Source organism: Strix aluco, chromosome 19, assembly GCF_031877795.1.
Source record: "Strix aluco isolate bStrAlu1 chromosome 19, bStrAlu1.hap1, whole genome shotgun sequence".
In the NCBI taxonomy this organism is placed as follows: domain Eukaryota; kingdom Metazoa; phylum Chordata; class Aves; order Strigiformes; family Strigidae; genus Strix; species Strix aluco.
The window spans coordinates 10,748,679-10,769,899 of record NC_133949.1 but is presented as its reverse complement, the minus strand read 5'-3'; the positions used below and the strand labels follow the sequence as shown (position 1 = coordinate 10,769,899).

At 64.1% G+C, this 21,221-nt stretch overlaps 2 protein-coding genes across 5 annotated transcripts in view; one reads left to right on the top strand and one right to left on the bottom strand.

Moving 5' to 3' along the window:
• Positions 1 to 15,437, top strand: part of SMG6 (SMG6 nonsense mediated mRNA decay factor) — a 115,622-nt gene extending 100,185 nt beyond the window's left edge. For 3 of the 4 annotated variants that reach the window (XM_074845656.1, XM_074845655.1, XM_074845653.1), the window contains 5 exons: positions 362 to 511; positions 7,730 to 7,883; positions 11,153 to 11,364; positions 11,635 to 11,716; positions 13,356 to 15,437. In XM_074845656.1, coding sequence (XP_074701757.1) covers positions 362 to 511; positions 7,730 to 7,883; positions 11,153 to 11,364; positions 11,635 to 11,716; positions 13,356 to 13,486 — 729 coding nt within the window. In that variant the 3' untranslated portion in view covers positions 13,487 to 15,437. The remainder of the gene's footprint in view (positions 1 to 361; positions 512 to 7,729; positions 7,884 to 11,152; positions 11,365 to 11,634; positions 11,717 to 13,355) is intronic. The other variant, XM_074845654.1, reaches the window with a different exon arrangement.
• Positions 15,438 to 15,741: 304 nt separating this feature from the next.
• On the bottom strand, positions 15,742 to 20,485 carry HIC1 (HIC ZBTB transcriptional repressor 1). Its single transcript, XM_074845354.1, has 2 exons — positions 20,217 to 20,485; positions 15,742 to 19,368 (listed from the first exon to the last, which is right to left on the bottom strand). The coding sequence occupies exons 1-2, from the start codon at positions 20,266 to 20,268 to the stop codon at positions 17,423 to 17,425; spliced, it is 1,998 nt and encodes a 665-aa protein (XP_074701455.1). The 5' UTR covers positions 20,269 to 20,485; the 3' UTR covers positions 15,742 to 17,422.
• Between the last annotated feature and the right edge of the window lie 736 nt (positions 20,486 to 21,221).

The following is a 21,221-nucleotide window of genomic DNA, read 5'->3' as shown; positions in this document are numbered from 1 at the left end:
GCTTATAAAACATCAGTGACTCACCTAAGGCTGTGGGAAGAGTTTTCCAAGGTGAGGAAGAGGGTTTGATTTTAGAACAGAGCTTTAAGCAGGGCTGCCCCTGCCCTGCCTGGTCAATGCCTTCCCTGCCCCATTATCTCTTTTCTCACCTTGTCACTTCCTGGGTGTTTACTATTTATTTATTTTGCTTGCTTCTTTTGGATGTTTAGAAATAGTCATCCATCAGCAAGCAGTGATGGACTATGCCTGTCAGGGATTTGTCTGCTGGAAGGGGGAGAGCAGAACAGTCACAGTCCTTGCCACCAGCATCCCTTACAATGACTTCTCTCCTGTTTTTTTGTCTTTCTGCATTTTCTGGAAGAAGGAAGATGATGTGACGATTGAGGCATTTGAAGATGATTCTGAGGCTGAAGGCAGCGGAGAAGAGATGGACATCAAGGAGCTCAGAGCCAAGAAGCAAGCCCTGGCCAGGAAAGTGGCTGAGCAGCAGCGTCGTGAAGACAAGATTCAGGTAGGACAGGCTGTGCGACTGCAGTGCCCGAGCTGGCTGAGGAGCTGCTTTGCTTTGGTCCATGGGCTGATCCTGCCTCACTGTGCCGATGGTGCGCTGCCCTTTCCCTGCCCCGCTGAGGACCAGTGGCCTCTCGGGATGTCCCACAGCACCTTGAGCTTCCCAGGTGTAGGTACCCTGCACTGCCTCTGTGAAACCCAACAGCAAGCTTAGCTTTCGCCCTTTGGAAGGGCCAAATCGGTGTTGCTGTCCCCGCCCAGGGTAAGATCTGCCCTCCCAGGCCCTGAGATGAATGTTTTGGAGACTTCTGGGACCCTCCTGAAACCAGACACAGCTTCTCCGCGGAGCTGCCAGCACACCCAAGAGCCCTGGCAGGGGAGTGCTTCAGCTGATGGCTGTAGTGCAGCATGTGCCAGGCAGCGAGCTGTCCCCCTGCCCGGGGCAGATGCTCTGTGGCAGCAAGGTTCAGCGAGAAATCAGCTTTCCTGTGCAGTGGGGCACAGGCAGACAGGGGAGAGGGTGGGACGTGAACGGCAGAGTTCATGCGGGAGCCAGTGGCAGGAAAAATAGTCTGCGAACGGCTGCTGCAGCCAGAGTGCCCCGTTGCCATCGTGATGGGGACAAACAGATGGGAGACAGGTGATCTTGTCCTCACCCTGGCCTGATTTGAGCATATTTCCCAGTGGGAGCTGGTGAAGTAAACTGGTTGGACTGGGAGCAGACGCCTGGCGGTGCACACTGTTGCTTTAAGAGCAATCTCACATGCATGGCTGTTGGCTGCCTCGTCGCTCACAACCCCTCTTCCTCCAGCCTCGCAGCCCAGATGAGGATTTCTCAGCAGAGGAAAAATTCTCCCTGGCTCCCCTCCCCCTCACCTCCGCCCTCTCTAATGCCCAGGGCCCTTCACTTCCATAATTCTTCATTTTCCAGCCTTGAACGTAAGCCAGACACATCTGTCTGGCCATATGCGTGAACTCTGCAGTGTGTGCCGAGGTGGTTGTAAAACAGGGCTGCTGAAGGCCCTACTGGGAGAGCGTGCACATGTGTACCCTCCGGCTACTGGCGCCGGGCCCAGAACCACTGCGCTTCGCTTTTCCAAACCCACCCCAACCTTTCAGATTTCGCCTTTTTTCTTTTTCATTTGAATTTTGAGCAATTCATATCAAGGCGAAGGTAGAAGTTGCGCCGGGAGGGAGGGGCCGCCCCCACAAGCAAGTCCATTATTGTTGGCAGGTACCTGGGTCACATTAATACAAGGAGGAAGAAAGCAGCAGCGAACGAGTGAGAGATTGGAGAGATGGGCTGTAAATTAAAGCGGCCTGAAGCCTTCCAGCCTCCCAGGGTTGTTAAGCGGGAGGTGTAAGTAAATTCCCCACTTCCCACTGCCTTGTACAGACACAGCAAACAGGAACTGCACATGTTCGGGGAGGGCAGCGTGCAGCAGATCCCGGCCCCGGCGACTAGCCCAGCTGCAGCAGGGCCCCCGGGATGGCCGCTGCCCATTCTGCGGGGAGAGTGGGGGCTGCCTGATGTTGTCAGGGGCTTTCTCCCCCTCGGCGTGCTCCTCCCTTCCTCCGCAGCCGTGCTGGGGCCGATGCTCGCAGGCGGAGAGAGGTCAAAACGAGGGTGTGGGCAGCTTCAGGGGCTGCACAGCTGAGAGCTGAGGTGCAGTTGGAGTCTGAAGGCGCGGGGTGGAGGAGAAGTCCTTGGGGCTTTGGTAAAGTCATCCAGCCTGTAGCTAAGCTGGGAACAGCCTGGAGCAGAACATGTGTGCTTGCCCTGGTACTGACCACGCAGCCGGGGCTGGAGGAGCTCGGGTGGAAGGCGCTGCCTGGGGAGGCCAGGTTGGAGCCAGCTCAGCATCCACCCCCTCCACTTTCCCTGTCTTGGCCTGTGGTCCTTGACCTTCCTGATCTTCACAAGAGATTTTGTGTTTCCTGGGACCTGGGGACCTTCTGCCTTCCCTGTTACAGCCCATTTCTCTTGTTCACTGCTCACCTACAGAGTTCACGCATCGGCTGCTCTCTGAGTCCCACTTTCAGTATCCTGGGGACGAGCCACAGCTCCACATATTCATCCAAGTCTGGCAGATGCGGTTCCTGTCTCAGCACAGCTGAGAGCCTCAGCTCTCCACATGTGGCCATGTGGCTGTGCCTGTGCTGTGGGGGGGACTCAGGGCCCAGAGAGCCCAGGTGCCACCAGTGCCTCCCGTATAGTCAGTGGTACAGGCAGTGAGCCAGGGCAAAGCCTTCATGTCTTGGCCATCCATTTTCTTTCCGTGCCTGAGGGGAGTGCGGTGTCTTAGCCTCTCCTGGGCTGTGCGGAGTTGTGTTTGCAGCTAAATTCACTCCCGTCTCCCCAACAGGCTTTCTTGCACTATCTCCCTGTCTTTGCTGTGCTCCCCACCTCTTGCAGCTCAGCTCTGCTGCTGATGGAGATCATCCACCCATCCCAAGTTCACTGCTGCTGCTTACCTGCCCTGCATCAGCTGGCAGTGCAGCCCTGCAGGTCTTTGTTGTAGCTTCCTTCGGTCCCTGCCCTGGCTGGATGTGCGCAGGACGGCGGCTCGAGCTACCGGGGCAGTACAAGCCTGGGCGGGGTAGATGGCAAACGGGGGTGGCCCTTGGCCAGCACCAGAGTCAACAGGAGAGCTCAGCTCTCCATGAGCTGGGAGCCCAAAACCATCGCTCTGAGGCGGGGCAGATAGGCCAGAGCAGGGTTGGGTCATAACCTCTTGTGTCCCTGGGCAGCCCTGGTTGGGAGGAGGCAGCCCTAGTTGGGAGGAGGCAGCCCTGGTTGGGAGGAGGCAGCCCTGGTTGGGAGGAGGCAGCTGTTTGCTGCCTGGCCCTGGGTTATGGGTTGGCTGCTGCTCCCTGGCTCTGCTGCCATCCTGCCTCTGCCCTCACTGCTTGCCCAGGCTGGGACAGAGCCGCCTGCCAGCCCCATGCCACAGGCTGGCAACAGCAGCCATGCGTCGGGGTGAGGTGAGAGACCAGGCCTGTACCTGGGCGCTACCCAGATATTTGGAGGGACAAGAGGCCAGGCAGGCAGGTGGGCAAGAGGAGGTGACAGTGGTGCTGCCAGCACAGCAGCGTTCTCTGGCAGGGCTGTGTCCCCAGCCAGCGCCGGGTCCCACCGCACGCTCCCACCGCCCCCGCTGCTTGGCCAGGCCCTTGGTCCATGCTGTTCAGCGTCCCCTGTCCTTTGTGCCGCCGCTGTGCACTGGGAGCGGTCGAGTTTCCTGACCGGTTGAAAACATCCCACCTGAAACATAACAGGCTCTTCCTCTGGATGCTGCTATTGTTTTGCTCAGCATTACAGAAGCAGCTTAACCGGGGCGGCCAATTATGACATGTCTTCCCAAAATAGCCGCTCTCCTGTCCCTTCTGAGCCCACGGAACGGCCGCCCCCTTAAGATGCAGCCGCTCCTTTGTGGCGGTAGTGTGAGTAAGTGGCTAAATATAGCCGTATCCCATTCACGCTCTCCTCGGCGCGCAGGAACAATGCCGCGGGTGCACACGCGCCGACACGCACCTGCCTGGGAGCGGGTGCCTGCCGGCTGCGGAAAACGCACACCCACCCACGGCGGCTCCGCCACGGCGGCGGCCCCGGTTTGCTACCAGGCACGGGGCACGTTTACTTCTGAGGAAGACGCTGGAGACGAACCTTGGGAGGAGGAAGCCCTCGAGCGGAGACTAGAAAGGCATTGTTCTCGGCTCTGGAAAATCCGCCTCCGATCCCCGCGGAGCTCACGGGGCTGGAAGGGGCAGCGGCGCTGGGTTTCCCCGTGGTTGAAGAGCAGGTCGGGGCAGGAGAGGTGGTGGCAGGATGGTGACAGCCCATCCGTCCTGGCAGAGCGGCGTGACCCCGTACGACCCGTCCCAACAGCAGCAGGGCACTCAGCTCTGCCGAGCTTTGGTTCCAGACCTCTCTGCCAGCCTGGCACCACGGGCAGAGGAACTTCAGGGTGCGTGTGTGGAACCCCAGGAGTCGATGTGGAGCCCCTTCTTTTTCTGTGCTTGTGATGGAGACCCTGAGGTCTCCCCCCGGCACTCTGCAGAAAGTACCGCCTGGTAGCCTGGCTCTCAGGGGACCGGTCCCCTGCCCACACTGGAAGCCCTCAGCCGGGCATCTGCTTCCGGGGAATCCCCCAGGTGATCCCAGCTGATGGATGAGCTGGGAATTTGGGACTGTGTGTGCAGGAGTGTCTGATCTCAGTGCTGCCACCAGCTGGGGCAGCCGGGGGAGCCACCTCCAGCTCCAGCCCAGCTCCTGGGAGAAGCCCCCCTGGCCAGAGCAGCAGGATGGGCAGGGGGCTGGTGGGGGGAGCACCTCTGATGGCCGCAGCGTCTGGGTGCAGGAGGCAGGAGAAGGGGAGCTGCCTGGCCCTGGGGGGAGCAGGGACCCCCCAGCCTCAGAGATCCCCTGCCATGCAGTGAGTTTAACCCCAATAAGCCAAGACTAAAATCTGGCCATCCTAAAGCACTTGGGCCCAGGTGAGGCTGTACCTCCTCTGTCTTTGACCGCGGCGCTCTCCCCAGGGTCTTCAAACCCCACCTTCCGGCGGGGCGCCTGGGCCTCCCTCTCCCTGTCCTCGCGTCGGGGAAACTGAGGCACAGTGGGACCGGCAGCTCATTTCTGGCAGTGGTGGTGGCACAGAATCCAGGCCCCAGACACAGGCATCCCGATCCACATCCCCACGCTCTCCTTCCTCCCCACGGGACCGTGCCCCGCGGACCGGCAGAAGGGTTAACGCGGCGCTCGCCTCCCCGGTTCCCCGCACATGGGCTCCCTTTCATCTTTGGCGCGGGGCCAGCCAGCGTCGGCATGAATCACAGGCCACTCCTCTCCCCCCCGAAACCCCTTGGCCGGAGGCTTCTGCAGCCTTTTACTCACACAAACAAAAATAAATCTCGCTGCCGGCCTCTGAACTCTGCAAAGGCGAGTTTCCCTCTGGCTCCCCGAGCGGCCCGGAGCTGTGCGCGGGGACTTGGCACGCTCCCCGCCGACCTCGCTCTTTCACTCCCGGCGCATCCTGTGTCCTTCTCTCACCGGGCGGCCCGGCGAGCGGAATGGGACGTGACGGCCGGCACAGGCGTCGCTCACGGCTGCCAGGAATCGGCTGGGTACGGCCTGCGAAAGCTGCCGGGGCAAATGCCACACACGAGGGTACTGCCCCACCCCTTCCCCGCCTCACCCCCACGCCTCCGGACGGAGGGGTAGGTGAGCTTCCCGCTTGCGCCGCACTCCCGAGGTCGCCTGCGTGGGCCGGGGTGAGCCCTGCGGTCGGATAGCTGTATCGGGGTGCAGGCGGGGGTCCCCTCCTGCCACCGGCCCTTGCTCACGTGGGACTGTCGTCAGCCATTTGAGGCCGTGTAGTTTTGCCACCCCCCTTCCTGCAAGTTCAGGGTTGTCGACCTCTTTGGCCGCCGCACAAGGGACGTGCCGCTTCGCTCCGGGTCTCTGCGTTGGCCGACGGGGCCCTTCTCCGTCTCCCCGTGGCAGGTGGAGCTTGGTGGAGTTCCGCAGGGCCCGGTGCCTCCCAGGGACGAGCATCTCCTCCCACACCCCAAAAACCCAAGGCGAGATGCCATCTGCCATCCTCCTCACAGGGAGCGGCAGCGCCGTGCAAGATTGCTGCCGGGGTGTGCCAACACCTCCCTGGTGAAGGCAGAGTGCAGGCAGGGATGGCACCCAGCGTGTGGCCGGCCCTGGCAGCATCTGTACTGCCCAGGGACACTTGGTGCCATTGTAGCTGCCCCTGAGCGATGCGGGAGGCAGATCCTCGCGCTGCCGTGCCAGCAGACAGGACCTGGCGTGCTCCCCGCTCTGCCCATCTCCCCTCGGGGTTGATGGGAGCTGCGGCCCCGGGACCAACGCTGCCAGGAGGCCGGTGGGAGGCACGTGGTGAGGTTCTGATTGCTGCCTTGCCTGGAGACACTTGTGGGAGGTGGCAGCATCAAGTCGCCTTGATTTAAAGCCAGATGACAACACTTGGAAATGGATTAAAAACCACTTCTTTCCATGGCCACTGCTGGCCCGTGCAGCTCGTCGTTCCAGGGTGCCTCCGAGGCTTTGGCTTGACTGCCGGAGGGTTCAGATCCTCACCCCGGGCAGGGGGAGCTCCCCGTAACATTGGGCAGAACAGGGTCGGTGGTCACCTCCTGTCCCCAGGGCACATCTTGTGGGTGCAAGCCCGCTGTCGCAAGGGTTTGCATCGTGGATGTGTTCCACAACAGTGCTGCTGTGCTCCGTGGGTGACCGGTTCCTATTAGAGGCAACAAACATCAGCGAGTCCAGGGAAGCTATTTTTAAGCAGAGGAAGCACTAGAATAGCATCCTGAGTTTTTTAAGCCTGTGACTTACTAAAGAGCCCAAGTCCTTCGATAGCATCGAATGCAATGTGTGAGCTCTTGGGTCCCATTTTGGCAACTGGCATTGTCCAGAGGTCCAGGTGCAACCCCGCAGGGTTGCTAGTACGAGCCAACAGACCCTTCCCATGTATGTGTGAGCACCTCTGGTCTCCAGCGGGTGCAAAGGGCTCAGCCAAGGACAGTGCTGTGGGTTTCCAGGGCTGGAACCCACCTGGTTTCCCAGCTGGATGAAGTCAGAAAAGGCAAGGCACGTGCGGGAGCTGGTGGGACAGTGAGTGAGATACTCAGCCAAGCATCCCCACCCCACGGACCTCCCCTCCTGCTGCTTCCTCAGGGTCCCTGTGTTAGGATGCCGTTGGCAAGACCTATGTGTCCCAAAGTGGTTTGTTTTGGCTGTTATCACCTTGAGCTGTTTCCATCTGGAGTCCCAGAACCCACTTCCTCCAGCCCCCTTTTCTCCTCACTGTTTTGTATTGGGATCGGTCTCTTGGCACCGGTGCAGATAGTCCTGGCAGCTGCCAGCCCCGTAAATGGGACAATTCCCAAAACACCTCCATTTTCAAGGCTGGTCCTGGTTGTTCTCCCCAGAGCCTGGACAGGGCCGTTCTCCTAGGAGAGGGCTCTCTTAGAGGCTTTCGCCGTGCCACTCACGTGTGCACTGTGGATCTGCAAGAGTTGGTGTTTGAGGTGCAGGTGGGATGAACACAGCCTCCTGCCAGTGCCCTTCACACGATGTCCTTGCTGCAGGAGGTGTGCATGCCAGCCAGGCTTATCTTCTGCTCTCAGGGTCCACAGGTCATAGGGCTGACATCCTACTTACTCACCATGTGTCGTTCTCCTCCAGGCTGTGCTGAAAGACCAGAGTCAAATGAGGCAGATGGAGCTGGAGATCAGACCTGTCTTCCTGGTCCCAGACACCAACGGTTTCATCGACCACCTCAGCAGCTTGATAACGCTGCTGGACTGCAGGAAATTCATCTTGGTGGTGCCCCTGATCGGTGAGTAGGGCCAGTGCTACGGCGGGGGCTTCCCCTCTCCCCCAGCGCGGGCTGTCCCTCCATGCCAGCTCCCCTCTCTCTGTGCCCCATGTGCCCACAGTGCCTGTGTGGTGCGGAGCCAGTCGGCTCGTGCCGTGGGGCTGGTCTCCATCCTGCCCTGTCTTGTCCCAGCAGTGACTGGCGTTCCTTCAGCCCATGTCACCCTTCTCCCTTCCTGACAGCTTTCTGCCCGCAGCACTCAGTAAACTCCTCTCCTCCTGGTGCATTTGGGGGTGCCAGGGGCTGAGAGAGGCAGGCGGGTGTTAAATGGGATTTGGAGGGAATTTTGGAGGGAGCAAGGAGGAGGAATTGTTAAACAATCAGAGCAGATAGCTTATCCCAGCTGAGCTGGGGCTTAGGCAGCCTGAGCAAATGGCCGGCCTGTGTCCCAGCGTCTCAGAGCTGCTCAAGCCCAGCCCTTCTTTTTATCCTTATAAAGCTTGCAGTAAAACAGCAAGCTGGTTCCCGTTATTGGTAAACACTCACCCTGGCAGATAACGGCTGTGCTGCTGGGTGGTCTCCCAGGGTGGCGGGAGGATTTGGTTAGATGCCTTTGCTCTGATTGTTTGATCGCGCTCCGGGCTGGAGGTAGCGTTCCTCCGGCCAGTGTCACTGCGGCGCCCGGCGCGTCCCGGTGCCAACCCGGCATTCAGAGGATCCCCAAGGGCATCAGGAGAGGCCGGGGCAGGAGCGAGGCCGAGCCTCCCAGAGCCCACAGGCTGCCCCATCTCAGCCACAGCCCCTCGAGGCCGGGGGTCAGCCCTGCCCCGCGGGCATCTCCAGCGTCCCCCCGGCAGCGAGGTGTACGCTCGTGCCAATCTCCTGACCTGCCCTCCTCACCGTCACGGGGCTTCCTTCTCACCTCCCGGTGTCTGCCAGACAGCTCTGCCTGCCCCAGAGCCAACATCCAGCTGCCGCCCTTCCCCGTGGGGTGAACAGCCTGGCTCAGGAGGGATTCCTGGAGCTGGGGATGGGACCCCTGGGTGGGGGCAGCGGGGCTGGCCGCCTGCCCAGCTCAGCACGGGAGCTGCCAAGGTGCTTCGTGGCTTGGCACCGCAGTGCCAGGGCTTTGTGTGGAGGCAAAGGGAAGGAAGCCGGCAGCACCGGCAGAGCCTGGGCAGCCCTGGGGGCTGCGGAGCCTGTTAACACCTGAGAGAGCTGGGACCTGCCCTGGAGCCGTGGCAGGAGCAGCACTTACAGGAGGGCTGAAAATGCTCCTCCTGTCCAAGATGTGCTGCCGTCAATGGGCAGAAGGAGCCTGGCCTGGCCTGCCCTGCCACGGGCAGGAGGAGCAGCAGCGACTGAGCACCTCCAGTGCTCTCGTGTCCCACTGCCTCCCTGCACAGCCCATCGTGGCAGGGACAGAGTAACTCATCTCCTGCCATGAGCCTCCCCTGTTGCTGCTGAAGCACCGTGAAGCCAGTGACTCCCTGTCCACACCGAGTGTTGGTTAAATTCCCCCTCGTCCCCCAGGAAAGCCATCAGTGCTGAGACCCGGGTGCAGGGACCAGAGATAAGCGTGGTGCCCTTCCCCCGGCACGGAGCACTCCTCCCCTCTCTTCCCGGGGATGCAGCAAGGGGTTAAGCGCACAGCTTCGCGTTGGGTTTGTTTCTCTTGCTCTTTAACCTGCTCCGTGCTCCTTGAGGCTGACCCCGCCATGGAGAAGCCAGGCCTGGTGCAGAAGCACAAACAAGCCTCCCCTTTGAAGCCTGTTTAGCTTGGAAGCAGGAAGGCGGATTTCGGGAGGGAATACCAGCTTTTCCTGTTTGATGTTCCGTTCTTGCACGGCTCCCCCCACCCCGGGCCCAGCCGTGCATTGTGTGGAAATGGCAGCATCAGGTCGGTAGCAAGAAGAGTCGCCGGCCAGCGAAGAGCAAAGCAGCTCCATGCAGCTTTAATTTGAATACCCAGACAGTGAGTGCCAGTCTCACCATGGAACAGAGCGATCACGCAGGCTCCCCGGGCAGTGATTCACAGCACTGGGGAGAGGCCTCAGACCCCGAGCTCTCTCCCCGAACCCCCAAGGAATGCATAGTTCCCACTTGAACTCAGGACTTGGCTCCAGGCTCGGAAAGAATCTTCAGAAATGAAGCCATGGCTAAAACACACACTGTGCGCACAGAGGCTCCCTCGCACACACGTGCACACCAGCCCTCTCGCGCGCCCGGCCTCGCGCACACGCGGCCCCGTGCACGATCGCGGGCAAGGACGCTCGTGTGCACATCTGGCCCCGCGCTTGTGAGCCCGGCCTCGCCGCTACCCACCTCGGCGGCATCTTGCTCACACCCGCACGCTCGCTGTGTGATGGAGCGGCTCTTCCAGCAGTCCCGGAGGGTGGGTCCCTCCTGGAGCTCTGCTGGGGTCCCTCAGGCCGGTGCTGGGCTCGGGGGGGCCACAGTGGCCGGGGTTCCCACCCGCTTGGCAGCAGTGCAGGAGGCTCTAAGGCTTGGCGGGCTCCAGTGAAGGCGAACAGGGTGGGAATCCGCCTGATCCCAGGCTCAGTCTTGTCTCGAGCAGCGTGTGTCAGGACAGATGTGCAAACCCTGTATCAGACCCAGATGGGTGAGGTGTTGCGGAGAGCATCTCCCCTGCCAGGAGCTCGGGACAGCAGCTTCAGGTGGGAAGATGGGGCCAGGACTTGCGCGGGAAACAGTGCCGGAGTGGGAACGGCCTGCTCCCACGCGTGACCCTGTTCCCACGTGTGGCCTTGTGGCAGGAAAGCAGCAGCTTTCCATGTCTGAAAGTGAGTAACAGGGAGCCGAGAGGTGTAGAGCGGGGCGGTGCGACGCGGGGTGGGCGGCACGGTGCTGCTGGCTGTGGCTGTGCTCGGCGGTGGAGGAGTGGGCTGCAGGAGGCCGTGGTTTTCCGAGACCCACGGACGTGCCGTTGGTCGTGATGTGGGAGCGTGGGGTGGGAGGCACAGCGATGCTCCCAGCGTTTCACAGAGCAGAGCGAGGTGCCCTTAGGGAGCGTTACCCCACGCTGCAGGGGCGAGGTATGGGCGCTCTCAGGGCCGAGCCAGGTGACCCACGGAGGTGGAAGGCAGCAAAGCTTTTCCAGACCCGCAGCCAAGTCCAGGAGCGCAGGGACACTGCAGCAGCTGAACCCAGATTTCCTGAGCCAGCTCCCAGTGCCCCGGCCCCAGGGCCTTGGCAACTTGCGTGCTCCAGCAGCAGGTCACGGGAGCACCTTGTCCCATAGTAACTGTACCTCCTTTTCCTGTTTGAAGTGATAAACGAGCTGGACGGCCTGGCCAAGGGCCCGGAGATGGAGCACCGGGCCGCAGGCTATGCCCGCCAAGTGCAGGAGAGAGCCAGGAAGTCCATCGAGTTCCTGGAGGAGCGTTTTGAGAGCCGGGACAACTGCTTGAGGGCTCTGACCAGCCGAGGCAACGAGCTGGAGTCCATCTCCTTCCGCAGCGAAGACACCACTGGCCAGCAGGTAAGGGACCTCTGCTGAGGGCTGGAGGCTCTTTGCCACCATCTTCCTGGGGGAAACCAGGGACCCTGGGGTCCGCGAGCTCTGGGTAGGGGGTAGCTCTGTCCCCACCTTTGCAGGTGGCTGGGCAGGCTCCTGCGAGCTGCGTTCCAGCTCGGCGCAGCCCTGCCCTCAGCTGAGCTGTGGCAGTGGCTCAAAGGCAGTGCAGAAATGAGGGTGGTAGGGTTGCAGGTTTTTTTTCCTGCCAGGGGTAACGTTGCCCTTTTCTTCCAGGGAAACAATGATGACCTGATTCTGTCCTGCTGCCTCCACTATTGCAATGACAAGGCCAAGGATTTCATGCCCTCCAACAAAGGTAGAACACCCTCACGTTCTCTTTGTCCCTTCTCTGTTGCATTCCACAGACTCTTCTCAGTTCTCTTTCACTGCCCTTGGAGCCAACCTCTCCTGCATTTTGCCTCTTTCAACACCAAGGTGCCACCTCCTGCCTCTGGTCAGCCCCAGGCCGTGGCCCTCCCACCGTGTTGCCAAATGTGCACCTCACTGCACTTGGGGGATGCCCCATGAGAGCAGCCCACCACAAATGTCCACAGAGCCGTTTTGTGGTGCCGGCAGCAGTGACGAAGGGCCAGAAAGAGCCTCCTCCCCACGAGCCCTGGTGCCTCCTGTCCAGGGGCCTTTTCCTTACGGATGCCCAGTTGGCACTGGCCACGCATGCTGGGACCAGACAGCCCCCGGGCTGTTGCCAGGGCGGCGGGGATGGGAATCGCATCAGCAGCTGCCCAAGAAATCAACCCGCATTTGTCAGTGCGAATTCTTAGCAGCTTAACTTGTCAGATTCACAGAGAAACCGTCACCAAATGTTTATGTGCAAATGATGCTGAATTTTGAAATCATGTGGATTATGGGGAATGGGGCCTGACAAGCTGACAGCCTCTGGTTTGTAACAAGGAGGCGCGTCACCAGCGCTGAGCAGAGGATGTTTATTGTTACACATTTCTTAAAGTGTCCGCACAAAACCTCCCGATCCCGCTTTGGGCAGCCCTCGGCCCCAGGCCTGCCCTTCCACCAAGCCCCCGCTCCTCTTCCTCCCAGCACGGGCCGGCTGGGGTGCTCACCCCACCATCCTCAGCCCCGACACCGTGACCATTGCCTGAGTTCCTGGCCACCCTCCCCTTCCCCTCGTCCTGCCGCTCCCCACGCAGCCAATCTGGGCCCATGTTGGGCTCCCATAAACTCTGTTTTTTCCATTCCCGTCCTGGCTCGGAGGCACTGTGTTTCCTGTGCTCATAGGAACAGTACTCTGGTCACAGGACCCAGCTGCTTACACATACCCCATATGCTTCCCCTGCTTCACACACACGTAAGCATGGCTCCCACATCCCAGCCCGGCGCGTTGCGTGCGGGGCAGCTCATCCATCTGGGGGCAAGATCCCTTCGGTTATTTCTCAGGCTTCAACTCTCTCTCTGGCTGTCTGAGCCCCAGCCAGAAACGCCTCGGTGTCAGTGGCAACTCCAAAAAAACTTCGCAAAAAATAAGGGTTGGTTTTAGATCTTATAATGAGATCACCAGAATAATAGCACCAGCTTCCTGCTGGAGCCAGGGTCGCAGGCCGTCTTCCTGGCCTGGGTCAGGCAGAGGGACCTCCTCTTCCCTGCCTGCGGTGCAGTGCACCAGCCCGAGCGGGCAGCACAGGGCCCTGGCACTGCTCGCTGCCCTTCCCTGCCCAGGGACTGCAGGCAGAGATCACAAATCATCGCCCAGCCAGCACAGCACGGGGAGAAGGCAGCCTTCGAGGTGAAGTGCTGTCTCCGAGCTGCGCTGGGAAGCCTTGGCGGGGAGCTGGGAGCAGCGCTGGGGCGCCGGGCAGCACCTGAGGAGGGGCGGTGGGGGGGGGGGGCACAGCGTGGGGATAGCGCAGCGTGGGACGGGTGCAAGGGCTGGGGCAGAGCGGGGAGGTCTGAGCTTCACGCCTCTCTCTTTCTCATTGCAGATGATCCCATCCGTTTGCTCAGGGAAGTGGTTTTGCTGACAGATGACCGGAACCTGCGAGTTAAAGCACTGACCCGCAATGTGCCGGTGCGGGACATCCCCACCTTCCTCAAGTGGGCCCAGGAGGGCTGAGGGGGCCGAGCCACCACGAACAATAAACGCCATGTCTTCAACACACCCCAGAATGGCCGTGCTGCGAAGGGCCCCCCCCCGAGGGCAGACCAGCTGGGAAGGTCATTGCTGTGGATGGTTCATGTGGAGGCTGGGCCGTCGAGGGTCCCACCAGCCTTTGGGCAGTGCCAGAGCGGAGCTGGCGAGCCCCGCTGGCGAGGGAAGCTTTGGGTGAGCCCGTGCCGGATCGCCAGCCTCTTGCTTGGTTTGCTTGGTTGCAGAGAGCTCGAGTCACGAGTTAGTGGCTCTTCGGGTTTGTAGGCTGCGTAGGGCAGAGACCGGGGACACGCCAGCGCAGACTTTGGGATTGCTTAGTCTAGCTCACGCTCCTCGGAGAGGCCGTGGACTTCAAGGGCAGGTTCCCTCCTGCCCCAGCCTGCTCGTCCTGCGTGGCCCAGGCAGCCCCAAGCCTCCGGACCTTTCTCCACCCTGCGCCCACCCCACGCACGGGGTGCTGCGTGTGGAGGTGCTTGTCCTCTCCCTGGTGCAGGCTTTGCTTGTTGAGTTTCATTTCAGACTTCAGTATAGGTTAGTTTTCAGGTTTGTGCCCTACCTGCTTTGCTGGAGGGGGAGGCTTTGAACACCCCCAGGCTCCCCACAGCTGCTTTCTGTCCTGCTCCCCAGCCATTACCTGCCCCTTCCCTCCTCCCCCAAACCCCTTAGTCCCCACCCCGCTGACTTTAGACACATTTTTGACCTAAGACTCAACGTGAGACTAACAAAATTCTCCAAGTCCCAAGGACCAGCTGTCCCACAGGGCCCGTGTGTCCTCACATTGCCACGGGCTCCCCTTGTGTGTGGGATCCAGCTTCTGCCCGTGGCTGCCAGCTGGGGCAGACCCGCCTCCCAGCCGCTTGCCCAGCTGGGACCGTCCCCTCTGGAGTTGCCCCTTCACCATGGAGGGAGCCATGAAGGGACACCGCTGCCTTGTCACTGGGTCATACCGCACCGGGAGCCGGTGCAGAGTTGGGGTGTTGCTGAGCCCCCTCCCACACCGTCCCATCACCAAGTGTACCATCCCCAGCCCAGTTACGCGTCAGATACAGAAGCTAAGAGGGAGCATTAACCCATGAACCGGAGCCCCTGGAGCTCTGTCAAGTCCCAGTCCCATGAGCAGAGGGTGGGAGTGACCCCGAGGCCGTCCCCGGTCCCCGCTGGGGCGCCGCGGCCGTGGGAGGGAAGCGTCGAAGGTGGCAGGGGAAGCAGTAGGATGGAGCCCAGCGTTTTCTTTTCCTGTGTGGGTGGCTCGGACCCGGTGTCTGCATCAGGAAGCCCAGCGTTACCCCTGCACCAGCCACCCAGCCAGGGCCAACGCCGGGGTGGGAGCCTCGGCAGCGCCCAGCTGCAGTGGGGCTGCACGGCGCAGCCACGGAGCCGAGAGCTCGCCAACCTGTGCCACACGAAGGCCCCAGCCTCGGGCTGCCAGCGAAGGAGGGTCTGTGCTACGGGGCAGAGCCTGTTCGACAGAGACTTTGGGGTGCCCGCGCCTGCTGCAGGGCGCACGGAGCCGCGGCTGAGCCCACCCGGGGCCGTGGCGCACGCAGCACCCGGCGCCCCGGTTCAGTGCCCACAGCTGCGTGCTAGCACCCAGACTTTGCCGCCTTCTCCTCCACGCCGGGTGTGTTTAAATGGTGGTTTTTCTAATGGAGCTGCCCCCTTTTCAAGGCCCTTCCCGGGATATCACCAGCTCGGAGGGACCCGTGGCTCTGCCAGACGCAGACCCCTCGCATGAGGTTTGCTGCCGCCAGACGAGCTGGCACGACAGCGACAGCGAGCGGAGCGGGGGCTCGCTGGTGCCAGGCTGCTGCCCCGAGCCCCCGCAGGGAGCCCACGTCTCAGGGAGGCAGCCGCGTTCGGGCTGTTTTGTTAAGATGGTTTTAATCATTTTTAGTATTAAACACTTGTCTGTGCAGCGTGTTGTTTCATTTGCTGTCGGCAGGCGAGTTGCCGTCGAGGTTGGGGCAGGGGTGGGCGGGGGGACACGTTTGTGCTTGCGAGGACGACGGCTGCTCCGTCCCACCTGCAGCTGCCCCCCCCCAAACCGAGGGGGCTCCGAGCAAACCAGACGCACAGCAAAGCCCTTCTCCTCCCCTCCCTGCTGCTCCACACCCACCTTTCCCCCTGGCACAGCCTGTGCCCCCTCCCCACCCCGGGGTCACCCCCAGCCCCACTCAGCACCGACCAGGCCCGCCCCCAGAGAAGGACGCGAGGCCAGGCACGTTAATGTCACTTTATTGCTTTTTTCGGTTTCGACTATAGAAAAAACAAAAGGGCAAGGAGCCCGTGTACAAATCGGACGTGATACAGAGGGGGCCAGTGGCCCCGCTGGGCGCTGCCAGCTGTGCTTTGGGTGCTGCTGCTGCCGCCGCTCGCCCCACGGCAGCTCCGGAGGGACGCTGCCGGCCCTGGGGAGTCCCGGGGGGGGGGGGGGGGGGGGACGGGACACGGGGACCTGGGCAGCCCAGGGAGGGGCAAAGGGGGCACCTGGGCAGGAGTGGCCAGCTCAGGCTAAGGCACAGTGGCTGCGAGGCCGGGGACAGTCGCTGCTGGCGGCCACCCCGCGGCCTCGTGTGCAAAGGAGAGGAGGGGGCTCGGGGTGGGGGGAGAAGCTTCACATTAGCCCCAGGCAGAGGGGTCAGGGCACGGGCCGGGGGGGTCCAGGCCGTGGGGGGGCTTTGCCCACACCGAGCAGAAGGTGGGAGAGGGGGTGCGGCCGTGGCAGGGGGTGCCCCGTGGGGGAGCTCGGCCCCAGGTCACCGCAACCCAGCCTGGGGCAGCCCCGCGGCTCTCCCCAAGCCCCCGGCCCCCTCCTGCAGCCCCTGCCCACCTCCCCGTAGCTGACAAACCAGACCGCTTTGTCTTTGTCGTGAACTCCCCGGCCCGGCCCGGCCGCGCTGGGGACGGGCATCTTTGGCAAAAAAAAAAAAAAAAAAAAAAAAAAATAGAGGCAAGTGGCCGCCCCGAGGGTGAAGCCGCCGGGTCCCTGGGCCCCCCGGGGCCCCCCGGGCATCCCTGATGGCGAGGCGCCTGCTGGGGCAGGGCCCAGGGGCTCAGTCTGTGACAGGCCCTGCCCCCCCTCCCGAAAACACGGGGTGCCAGCGGCCGAGCGGCCGGCTCTGGGCCAGGAGGTCAGTGCTTGCTCCGGGGCGAGGAGCATCGCGATTCCCCGGCCCCCACCCCCGGCACGGGCCCGACCGCCGTCCCCCTGCCCTGCACCCACTGCTCAGACCCCACCGTCCCCCTCCGTCAGTCTGTCCCCCAGCTCCCGGCATGGCCCCGGGGGGGGTTCGGCCGGCACACACCCCCCCTCAGCCCCAGCACGGCCGCGCTCGCCGCTCCCGCTCAGGACGCTGCCGGCAGCTCGGAGGTGTCGCTCCGGCCACGACGGACAAACTACTCACGGGCCCGCAGCGGTCGAGGCGACACAGTCCGGGTCCCGTCGCGGCAGAGCCGAGCGCCGGCGGGTCCCGCCGCGGGGCCGGGGCGACTCAGGCAACTGTCGAGGGCGTCCCCTGGCCCGGGGGGCAACGCCGGGGACGGCCCTGAGGTAAGGAGCGGGCTCATGTCCTCCAAAGCCTCGGGGCGCAGCCCGGCCTCACAGCTTGTGCTTCGCTCCCGCCCCGGTGCCGGGGGGCCCGGTGGGCCCCTCACGGCGAGGGGGGAGCCGCGCCGCGAGGTCAGTCCCTGAATTATCGGCTTCTCCCGGGCAAGCCGGGGTGCTCGTCGCGGGACGCGCCGTCCAGCCGTCCCGGGGCAGCTCTCATGGGACCTTCCGCTACGAGCGAGTTCTCCGGGACCGTCGGCAGCGCCGGGGGATGAGCACCCACCACCTCTGTCCCCCACGCGGGGCAGCGAGGGGAGCCCGGTGGCCCCCCCCACCCCCCGGCCGGGCCGGCGCTAGGGGGGTGAGTATCGCTCTATGGTCCGGGCAGCCTCGGCGTGGAGGTGCGGAGCTTGCGCCAGCACCTCGGCCGCCTTGTCCTGGCTCAGCCCCAGGTGCTCGGCCGTGAACTTGGCCAGCGGGTAGAGGCTCTCCATGGCCTTGGGGTCGCTGAGGAAGTGCGAGGTGTGGGAGAGCAGCTCGGCCGCCTTCTCCTGCTTGAGCCCCAGCTGGTCGGCGGTGAGACGGGCCATGGCGTAGACGCTGTCGGGGAAGTCCAGCTTGGCTTTGCCGTCGGGGCCGGCCGCGTGCATCTTCATGTGGCTGATGAGGTTGCGCTGCTGGGCGAACTTCCCGCCGCACACCTGGCACTCGTAGGGCTTCTCGCCCGAGTGGATGCGCATGTGCTCGGTCAGGCGGTACTGGCGGGTGAAGCGCATCCCGCAGGCATCGCAGGCGAAGGGCTTGAGGCCGAGGTGGCTGCGCATGTGGCGGGTCATGGTGCCACGTTGCGTGAACTTCTTGCCGCAGATGGTGCAGGGGTAAGGGCGCGTCAGCCAGTGCGTCTTCTCGTGCTGCCGCAGCGTGGCCGGGTCCTTGTAGGACTTGTCGCAGGAGGAGCAGCGGTAGGGCCGCAGGATGTCACCCAGCCCCGGGCCACCCTTGTCCAGGAAGGGCACGGCCTGCTCAGCCGCCGCCTTGTGATAGAGCTCCTCTTCGTTGTGGGCCTCCACGTGGGCATTGAGCTGCTCGGAGCTGGGGAAGCCCTTGCCGCAGGGGATGCAGACGTACAGGTTGTCACCCAGGCTCTCCGGCTCGTAGCCCAGGTGGTTGCAGTAGCGGTCCAGCGCGTCGCCGGGTGAGGGGCCCTCGCTGCTGCCCGTCTCCTCGCTCGTGCTGTTATCGGGCTCCAGGTCGTTGCTCTCCACGCTAGGGTAGCGGGGCTGTGGCGCCGCGGGCGGCGACTCAGCCTTTTCCTCCCGCTCCAGCTCCTTCTCCGCCTCCCCCTCGTCCAGGTAGGGGCCCAGGGGCTCGTGCTTCATCCAGCGGTACATCAGCTCGCGCCCGTCGGCACGGGGCAGCGGGGGCTCGGTGCAGGGCGGCGTACTGCGGAAGGGGTCGGGGGCATGGGGGTGCCCCCCCGGCTCGCCACCCGGCGGGGAGTCCTTGTAGGCAGCGGCGTGGCCGGCCAGGAGGCCGGCGCTGACGGGGGGGCTGTCATGCCGCGGGGGCAGCGAGGGCTCGCGGGGCTCGCCGGGCAGCAGGCGGTCGGTGGGCAGGAGCTGGGCGGAGGGGCCGGTGGGGCTCTTCTTGGAAAGGTCAAGGCCGCAGGGCGGCGAGCAGTGGCGCTCGGGCGGGCACAGCCCGTGGGGGTGCAGCGGGGCGCCCTGGGCGGCCGAGGCGTACAGCTCCCCGCACTGCGTGTTGAGCGGCGCCGCCGGCTCCACGGGCGGCAGGTCCACGGGCCGCGGTGTCCCCGAGTAGCAGGCCTGGATGACCGGCGTGGCGGCGCGCAGCCCCCGGCCCAGCTTGTAGGGCGCGTAGCCCCCGCGCAGGTGGCAGTACTTGCCGCTGCGTTTCAGCTTCTTCTTACAAAGGGCCACCAAGCCGGGGATCTGGAGGTAGCTGGCGGCGGCCAGCACGGCGCCCAGGCTCTGCTCGCTGCCCGGCTCGCACTCGGCCAAGCGGCCGGTGTAGATGAAGTCGAGGATGAGGCGGAAGATGCCGGGGCTCACCATCTCGTGGTCCAGGTTGAGCAGGTTGTCGTGCACCACCAGCGACTTGAGGTAGGCGCTGCTGGCCGCCAGGATGTTCTTGTGCGCGCGGAAGAGCGCGTTCTGCACCACGATGATCACGTCGCACAGGAAGCCCTTGGTGCGCTGCGTGTTCAGCTGCAGCAGCAGCTGCCGCGAGTGGCTCGGCACCTCCATGGCGTCCAGCATCCCGCTCCTCGCCCGCCGCCCTGCAACACACCGCCCCGTCAGCGGTGCAACCGGCCCCCCGTGCCCCCCGTCCGGCCACTTGGCCCACGCGTGGGGAGGTGGGGGGGGGGGGGGGAGGGCTCGACCCACACGTCGAGGGGGCTCAGCCCACGCGTGGAGGGGTGGCGGAGGTGGGGTTGGGGAGGGGGGGGGGTGGTGGGGGGGTGTCGGGGCTTAGCCCCCAGCCCCGCACGCCGCGGCGTCCCGGCCGCTCTGCACGGGCGCCTGGTCGGTGCCACCGCTTATATGGGGGCTCGCTTCTCGGCGGGCCGGGGGGGCGGGAGGGGGGTGAAAACCCCCGGAGGCTTTTGGAGAAAGTGACATCACCCGCCGCCGCCGCCAGCGCCGCGCCCCGGCCCCGCCAGCGCCCCGGCACCCCCGCGCCCACCTGCCGGAGGAAAGCGGGCCGGGGGGGGGGGAGAGGAGAGGAATCGGGCCGGTGCCCCCCACCCGTCCGCCCGCCCCCCCCCCGGGGCTGCTGCCCGCCGTTACCTGCGCAGCGCCGCTGCCCCGGCTCCCCGCGGCGCCTCCCCGGCTCTTATGCGCCCCGGTCCCGGGAGGCGGCCGGCCGTGCCCCCCCGGGCGCCCCCCGCCCCCGTTTCCTCTCCCCACCACCCCCACCCCCCCGCGAGGTGAGCGGGGGGACGGCCGGGGAAGGGAGGGGGGGGAGCGGGACCTCCCCTCCCCGCCTCTGCTCCGGTACCGGTGCCCCCCGCCCAGGTGGGTAAAGCCAAGCGCCCGCGGAGCTGCTTTTTGGAGTGGCGCTTTTTTTTTTTTTTTTCCCCTCTATTTTTAATTTTTTGGGGGTGTCCCCTCCCCTCCCCTTTACCTGGGCGCCCGGTGGCCTCCGCCAACCAGCCGAGGTCTCGGTGAACTCTCATGGCTCAGCCCCGGGGGGGCCGCCGCCGGTTGCTGTTTCCCTCCACCCTCCTCCTCCTCTGCTGCTGCTGTTCCTCCATACCCCGCGCTCCCGGCCGGTCCTACGGAACGGGAGGAGGAGGAAGAAGAGGAGGAGGAGGAGGTGGAAGAAGCAGCAGCGGTTCCTCGGGGTTCCCGACGCCGCCAGCTCGGAGGTGAAACCCGGGCTGCGAACTCCCCCTGACCCCGGCCTGAACTCCGAGCAGCGCCGCTGGCTGTTAAAGGGACGGCGGGAGGTTTTCCTCCTCCCATCCCCGGGCGGGGCACCGACAAGCCGGGCCCCCCCCCACCCCCCCCGCCCTTCTTCTCTTCCCTCCCTCCCTCCCCATCCCGGTCTCCTCCTCCTTCTCTGAGACCGTTTTCCCCCTCTCCCGGTCTCCTCCCGCCCCGACCCCGCCGCCCCCTCGGGGATCTCCATCCTTGGGGCATCAGCTTTAGCCCGGAGCCACCACCACCAACCCCCACACACACACCTTCCCCTCCCAGCTCCGGGGCTCCCGGTCCCCCCCTACGGTAGCTCCGGGCAAAAGCTGATTCCCCCCCCCCGCCCCCCGCCTCGGTACCGCTCGCAGGGCGCCATCTAGCGGCCCCCGGTGCGCTCCACCCCCGCCGGTTACCGGAGGCGGCTCCTCCCCCCGCAGGTGCGCGGCGGGACCCGACGGGGCGGGCGGTGGGGAAGGGTGAAGTGGAGGGATCCTGCCGGGGCCCGGCTGCTGAGCTTGCTGCCCCACCCGAGGGTGATGACACGGCGGGGGGGGGGGGGGGGGGAGTAGCACCCAGTGGGTGGGAGAGCTGGAGGGGGTGCTGCCGGTGTAGGGTGCCCAGTGGGTGCAGGTGATGTGGGGAAGGGTTTTGGGGTGGGGGACGAAGGCAGCCGGCCCTAATTTGCTGCTGGTGGGGGAGGGCAGAAAGCCGA